Raw genomic sequence first — 8,162 nt, 5'->3', positions numbered from 1 at the left:
AGTTCACAAACATCTTTTGGCACACTAGGAAAAGAAGTTCATTATTTTACCAAGGAAATATTGAATATTAAAGACATATTATTATTTTTTCATTTATTTTAAGGAAAGTCTCCAAATACGAAGGCATATACACATAGACACAAGGTATATATATACAAGGAATATATGCATATGTAATACAAAACAGATGCTGACATACGGAACTTCAAAGAACTCATGCAATGAAACTCCACCCAGAAAAGTGGAGGCATCATTTTCTTTCAAGAAGTATGACAAGAGCTTTAATAAGACATGATGCATAGTATGTACCTTGGGCTCCAGAGGTCCCAAACAGTGTGGATATAATACAAGAGCTCAAGTAAGATTTGTGGCAGTGGATTCTGCATCAGTTTGAGCACTGATTGCATGTAGCTCTGAATGGAGCATGTAATTATTATCCTCCCTGCTATTTGCATAACAATTAATGTTATGGTAGCACTGAAGTTATTCAGGTAATGTTTTAATCCAACCATGACATTTGACTCTACTTTTCACAGAGATTGCTTCCAGGGATTCCCTATAGTCTTCTAAAAAATGTCCTTTTGTTTCTATAAATATTAATGCATATGTGAAAATAATTTTACGGATGAATAGAGCCTTGAGTTGTTTTTGTATCCCTGTACCTCAAACAGGGGAATAGCTGGAAGAACAGATTTAGGAAAGAAGGCATGCATAGGCAAACTGGTCTAGTAGAGGGTTATGGATGGACGGTAGTTAGTGTGTACAGTAAGTAATTCAGTGAGTAAAATCATGAAGGATGTACTTGGACTGGTTTATGTACTTGGATGTACTTGGCAGGTGTTAGTGTAAAACGCTGACTAAAAGCTCAAGAAATATAGAGATCTGCAAGTATGTGTGGTTGTCAACCTAGAGAGTCACGCAAGAATCATTGCTTGACTGTAGCTAATTCTTTCAAGTTGCATCCTAGGCCTGTAGTTTTTAGCTTTGTAGGTTTTTTTTCTCTCTCTGGTTTGTGAGCCTGAGAGGGAAAATGCAGGTAAAGAGGAATATTTAGTCTCTAATGACCTGTCCATTTGAATCACCATTCTGAGAAAACTGCATGATAAACAAAAAAATATATCTATATTTAAAACTTCCAGTTGCTAAAGTTGGTATCTCACAGTGGCAGATCCCACATCCCTTCTGTCCTGGTTTTGGCTGGGATAGAGTTAATTTTCTTCCTAGTAACTGGTACAGTGTGTTTTGGATTTAGTGTGAGAATAATGTTGATAACACACTGATGTTTTAGTTGTTGCTAAGTAGCACTTATCCTAAGTTAGGGACTTTTCAGTTTCCCATGCTCTGCCAGCAAGCAGGTCTTGCAATGCTTCTTCAGGCGAAATGAACAGCCAGTTTCTCACAGATCCAGAATTGCTTTGTTGAACAGGAGTTGCTGGCATAAATAATCCGTCCATATAAGGAGGCACAGAAGATGTTGTCATATAACATAACCCTAGGAAATTAAAAGAGACGGCTTAATGATGTCCTGGTGACATCACATGATCTATATTTGGGCCATTTGTAGTCATACTGATTTGCCACTGGAATGTAGAGTTATTTCCCCCTTGGAGCTATTTTATTTGTGCTAGGTGGTCCTTTTGAGTCTGGTGCATGTGATCGAGCTGTACGTTGCCACCCATTGTTCCTTATACAGGACACGAATTTGGAGCTCCATAGCAGATACTATGATCTCCATGCTCCTTCGTCATTGCACATGTGACAAACATGGGAAAGTAAGAGGAAGCACAAGTTTCATATAATTTACTGGGGCCCATCAGATAGAACCACACTGGTCCTAAGTTATGAAGGCTTACCAGTTTGTCGCTTGTTTTGAAAAAGTTGTTCCATCCTCCCAGTACCAGCCACTCCTTTCAGATATGTATGATAATCCAACCCAGTAAAACTGTGAATCCTGTGGCAAAGAAACCTGTAGGTATGGGAAAATCATCACAACAATATTTCAAAAATAAGACCCAAGTTTCTGTGTCTTCCAGCTGTGAAGGTTCTGCAACCGAAGGAGCTAGCTCTTAGTAGGAGAGTAACTTGTCCATGCTTGTTTTCCATGAGGCAGTGCTTACTGCTCTGATTATAGGATCATTGAAATACCATTGTTTATTGAATTGCCACAAGACACATGTACCCTGGATCTGTAAAAACACTGCTTTTTTAGAGAGGAAAAAAAAAAAAGCAGCTTTATCTGGTCTGTCTTTAGGTATCTACACTGCCTTTAGATGTCTGCAGTTCAGATACAGATATGGGAGTGCTGTTTAAGCCCCAATTACAGTCAGCAGAGATCTGGCCAACAGATCCAATGGAGCCTGAGAAGTGATTCATTTCACCCAGTGGTAATGCTACTGAATAGTGACTGTACTGGCCAGATCTCCCACTGGCTGTAATGGAGCCTAAGGAAGTAGCTCTGAAGTTGCAGACTGCTTGCACTGTAGATGCCTGAAGTTAGGTGAGATGAATCCTAGCCTAGAAGGCAGAGCCTGTTGCCTAAATACAGGCCTCTAGCACCTTTTGAAATTTTCCAGCCTGTCTGAGGTCTTCACACATGGCTGACAGACAAGACCCAGAACCTATGGGAGAACTGTGCCTTGCTGAGGCATTATTTGGAGATCAAAGAGAATACCCCTGGGCATCTCAGATTCCCCTAGAAACCTATGCTTAGGCACCTGAATTGTTCCCTAGGTGTCTAAGTGCTACCTAAGAGGTTCCTCAGCATCTTAGCCTGTTCAGATCCTCCAGATACTCTACTGCTGCTTAGTAGCATGTTTAGGGACTCATCCAAAATCTAAAATCCATAGCTGGCTTAAACTGGTCTGGCCTCAGTCTGACTGCAGCTGCATATACCAAACATGGTAGAAAAAGCAAGCACCCTGACATCTGGAATCAAGCTATCCAGGGATTTATATAGCATACCAAAATCATTTCTTGAATTCAGCATTGAAGGAGTGGTGTTCAGGTGTCTCCCAACAGTGTGAACCACGATTCTGACCTTAGGATGCTGCTAAACTCAATAATAAACCATTTCTCCACTTTCTGTTTTGTCTCTACCCATCTGATTTTCACTTAAAAAAAAAATCCAAAAAGCTAGCCTTTATGCCTTAAAATAAAAGAGCTGAGACCCCCCATCTGAAACTAACTCCATCTGGAAAAAGGAGAGATTTCCAGGGAAGCTTGTTTCCTTTTAAAAGTTTTATGCAGCAAAAAGAAAATAAGGATATTTGGGCTTTGTGTAAGCTTAATAGCTGTTGAAAAAGAGGTTCCCAGATATGTGTGTACAAAAAGGGAAAATATGGTCTTGACAGCAAATTACAGATTTTTCATTAGTCAGCACCCCCCCCCCCAAATTAGTAAGACTACTTAAAATTATTAATTCCCTAAACCTTTTTCAGTCATCATAATATAATCCTCTGCTGTCTAGCCTTTGTGCTATCATTAAGACCACTCTGTGAGGGTATAACACAAGGTCAGAAAACAACCTCTTATAGTCACTTTACACTGCAGCGTGCAAATGACAGTACCATGGTGAATTGGCCGCTCTCTAGATTTCACGTAGATGTGGGTTTGATGCTGGAAGCCCTCAGTAATAAAACTTGTGGAAAGAGATAATGAAAACATGCATTCTGTGTGCTGGGTCTCTCCTCCATGTTGATAATATGCAATTTGTTTTCTCTGTGAAAACCTAAGTATTAGCTAATTAAGGTATTTTATACGATGGCTTATTCTATTTCTCATAATACATAATTTCACTATTTCTCACAGCACACAATTTAGAAAGTGTTGCAAGTCGTGACAATCTTGTGACTTGCAGGAAGGCTAGTTGACCCAGAGAAAATTAAATACATGGACTGTAAATGACCAAACTATTTTCTGCCTGCAAGATTGCTGGAAATTAAAAGAAGTGACATAAAGGAATGAATGAGGTTAAGAATGTACCATCTTTTCTTTGTCTTTTAGCACAAGAAGAGTGGAGTTTCTTGAGGAACAGAACTCCTGGCTTTGCTTCCATGTTTTCTTCTGCTTTGAAATGTAGAAGCAGTTGTCAGCTCCACTGTTTTGCCAGCTTGCTGGACAGAGAGCACATTTTGTCTCTAGAAATCAGAGAGAGTATTATGCAGACCTGTGAGGAATAGAGGGGCTTTAGCTACTGGCTTGACTGGGAAATGAAGATTAAGGGTAGCCATGAATCAGCTGAGCTCTTGAGGGGTGAGTGACAAGTTGTTTTGCATGTTAGTGTACACATATCGACATCTCAAATACTCCCACAGTTAAAACCAGACACTAACCAGTCAGATCTTTTCCCTGTGGTTTTATAGTCTCTCAGTCAAAGGGGGTGATTTGTGTTTATTTACATAACAACCACATTTACCATTTTTCTCCTTCCCTTCAAAACACAATGCTTCCCTCATTTCCTGCAGCTTCTTTCCTTCCTCAGGATCCTTGGAAACCTGAAAAACTGAAGGGCATGAAAGTGCTTATCAAAGATTGTTTTTAAAAATTTGTAACTTTAATTGTAGGTTTAACTTGTAGCTTTTGGCATTCTTTTTTTTTTTTTGTCTACTTCATTTGTATGTCCACCACTGTGTGTACATCATCCTCATTTTCTTCACCAGGAGGGTTGTGCAGCACTGGAAAAGGTCGCCTGGGAAAGTGGGGCCATCTCCACCCCTGAAGATTTTCAAAAGTCATCTGGACAAAGATACAGATGAGTTTATCTGGGGTTGGTGATAGTCCAGCTTTGAACAGTGGGGAGGAAAGGGTGGGTGTCAGACTAGAAACCTGAAGAATTGCTTCTGAGCTAACGTTTCTGTGATGCCATGGACCACCCTTAGTGTTCATCCTGGGCACTTGCAACTGCTTCCCTCCTGCCAAAAAGAAGCTGGGGACTCTCTGTCTCTGCTTCCAAATGTAATGTGGCATCACCTTTGGTTGTTAATTGAAATGTTTCTGCGGAAAATCTGCTGTAATCTTTGGGCAAATGCACCAGTCACAATGCTTTGATGCCAGGATTGCCCTCCCTGCAAAAAGTTTACAATCCAAGAAAAAGAGGGAACTGTAACTGTGAAATATTCCGGTAACAGTCACAGGGGGGCACCATTATCCAGATAGTGTGGGTAACGAGATGAGCTTCTAGCTGTGAAAACTAAGCATTTCAGAAATGGGTTAGGAGTTAGGGTTGGGGTTAGTCACCGGTTAGGGTTACGGCGAGGGTTAGGGTCATTATGATTCGGGTTAGGGTTAGGGTTATGTTTAGGGTTATGGTTTAGGATTAGGGTTGAGGTTGGGTTTATGCTTAGGGATAGAGATAGGGTTAGGGATTAGCTTTAGTGTAGGGTTAGGGTCATTAAGGTTAGGATTTAGGTTAGGGATTTAGGTTTAAGGTTAGGGTTAAGTTTAGGGGTTAGTTTTCAGGCTAAGGTTAGTTAGGTTTAGGTCTTGCATTAGGATTAGTGTAACCCTTAAGGTTAAGGTAATTAGAAGCGCAGACATTAGTGCTCCTGAGTGAGGTGTGCTGACACTCAGCCGTGTGGGTAGGTCTGTGGGAGAGCTGTACTGTTGCCCTTCTTGCCTTATTATTTCCATTGGGGGAACAGGGACAGCAGGGACAGTCTGCAGGGGGAAAAGCAGCAGCCATACGTCTGGAATTCACTCCCACAGCAGCAGCTCGGGACACCACAGTACTTACACAGGGCGAGCAGGGCTACCAGCCCCGTCAGCAGCACCAGGCACAAAGCGAGGAAAACAAAGGCCACTGGCCGCCATATGGAAGATGATGCAGAGGCTCCTGGGACAAACAAAAAACCTGTTCAGCAACAAAACCAGCAGCTCTCCTCACCACACAGTGGTATTACCTCCTCTCTGACAACACCAGTTCACCTTTATCCCTTCTGCAGAGCCTCTTTTTTTCTTACTGCAGTTTTTGTTATCACTGTTCTGAGTTTCCTGGAGTCATTTTGAGAAAATATCTATTTATCCACTGAGAATATTTATTAACTGATGCTCTAGTGTTTTAGAGTATAACTTCTTCTCATGAGACAGGTGAACAGATTAGATTTTGCAGTTCCCACAGTCCAAGAAATAATAAAACAATCTCTAAGACTTCTCCACCTTAAAAAGGAAAAATTACCATCTAGTTTTGGATAATTACTTCTGGAACCTGTGATTGGGATTTCTAAATGATTGCAATGTTTGAGCATTAAACTGTGCATCTTTCTTCAGGCTCTTTCTCCGAATTTCCATTGTGGTTCAATGTCTAATCAGGACTATAGTTCTCCAGAATTTTACAGCTGACTATCCCCTGATTAAAATCTTTTATATATATGCATTTTTCCCTTTAGAGAAGCAGTGCTCTGCAATTGTCTGTAATACGCTTTCATATCTATTCTAGAGCATTCAGGTTAATTGAAAAGTATTACACACATCAAGTATTTTAGTGGAGTCCAATGCATCAGAGCAAGCACCTCCAGAGGGAACTAACCGTTTGTTAGGTGAGAAGAAATACCCTCCAGAGGTGCCCAGAAGTCCAGATAGACTTGGCAACTAAAACTTACATAGTCAAAGTTAAGGGAGATGACCCTAACCCTCACCAGTTAAGGTAAAATTTGAAGAGACAGCAGATGACACCACATTGGGGTGGTGACTAATACGCCACCACGTTGGGGTGGTGACAGACAGCACCAGAGTGATGTTATTTTAGTCTTTGTCTACTCTACCCAACCTGCAAATAGCAGCAATGATATTTATTTCACACATAAGCCATGTGGTGAATTTATGAGCAGCAGCAACAGTACCGAAGTCATCATTTTATGGTCTCAGGCATTTCATTGGCACAATTCACTACCTTAGTTAACACTCAGCTTGTTTATAGAAAAACTTTGAGTATAAACAAATAAAAATATATACCCCTATCAGAGCTTACATTCACTATTAAGTCTGATAAACAGGACACCTTTCTACTCCCCATAGCTGAGGAAATTGCTTCCATTTCCAAGGCCTGCATTATCTGATAAAACTATAGTGCCTTTCTCTCTTGTAGTGCCCTGCTGTAATAAATGAGTCCTACCAACATGAAAAAAAATCCATAGAAAGGTGGAATTTGTCTTCTGTGTTGAAGTATATAGGAAAAATAATTGCAGTAAAGACAGGCTTCAGAAAAAATATCATCTGTGATCGTAAACAATAGCACACGACTCCATTATGATTATTCTTTCTGCTGTTTCTATGAACATTTATCTAAGAATGTACTGTAAAGCTTAGAAGAATTCTAAAGCAATCAACATGAACATACAAATTTAAGTTATGCCCTGATTTAAATAGAAAAGCTAATTTCCACCTGTACTTACTGTCTACTGTAACACAACTGGCTGGAGCCTTAAATGCAGAACATTTGTTGCTGCTCGAATATCCAGGAGTAATAACTGAAGCTGAGGGTCGTAAATTTAAAGTGGTGTAGCCTTCCTCATCCTCCATCTCCAGCTCGTCACACTTCTTTCCTGTAATAGCAGTACTTTGGGAGTAGGGACACACTGCAGCGAGACCAATGCCAAGGCGACGAGAATGGTTCATGTTTCAGCATTTCCAGTGAAACCACGGAGGAAGCTGGCTCTGTTCTGATTACTGTGTCATAGTAAAAGTGTAACATATTGCAAGCACATTAAGGAGTTAAAGTGGCACTGTCAAAGATGGGAATTTTCTTCCTGAATGTGAAGATGGGGAGTCTTGGTTCCTGGCTGGAACCTAAGACTGTTTCATTTAACTATCCACCTGATCTGACCCCATAAATACAGCAAACATCAGGATTTTCTACCTCCTTAAAATAAGATGCTCTAGAAATAGTTGGTATTTTGAGTTGTATGAAAGATATCTGTTCATGTATCAGGGCACAAATACAACGCAACAGCTGCATGGAAAGCAATAGGCTGCGTTTCCATATGCTGTTATGAAATAAACGAAAAATGAAATTATTTTACAAAAATTCACTGAAATAAATGCTAGAAGGGGAAAAGATGAGCTGAAAGAATGGTGAGGACAGGAGCTTGGCAGGATTCATGCGACCGCTCAGCCTGTGTCAGAGAAAGCCCAGACTACACTGAGGACCTCTCTGCTGTTGCACTGTA

General features: G+C 40.5%; 1 protein-coding gene across 1 annotated transcript; it reads right to left on the bottom strand.

Moving 5' to 3' along the window:
* Positions 1 to 1,039: 1,039 nt before the first annotated feature.
* Positions 1,040 to 7,515, bottom strand: LOC127028977 (natural killer cells antigen CD94-like). The gene is made up of 6 exons (XM_050914661.1): positions 7,389 to 7,515; positions 5,732 to 5,830; positions 4,415 to 4,501; positions 3,982 to 4,136; positions 1,854 to 1,966; positions 1,040 to 1,492 (listed from the first exon to the last, which is right to left on the bottom strand). Exons 1-6 carry the CDS (start codon positions 7,513 to 7,515, stop codon positions 1,372 to 1,374), a joined length of 702 nt encoding a protein of 233 aa, XP_050770618.1. The 3' UTR covers positions 1,040 to 1,371.
* Between the last annotated feature and the right edge of the window lie 647 nt (positions 7,516 to 8,162).

This window comes from Gymnogyps californianus, chromosome 1 (assembly GCF_018139145.2).
Source record: "Gymnogyps californianus isolate 813 chromosome 1, ASM1813914v2, whole genome shotgun sequence".
Classification (NCBI taxonomy): domain Eukaryota; kingdom Metazoa; phylum Chordata; class Aves; order Accipitriformes; family Cathartidae; genus Gymnogyps; species Gymnogyps californianus.
The sequence above is the reverse complement of the archived record's forward strand: the minus strand, read 5'-3'. Positions and strand labels throughout refer to the sequence as shown.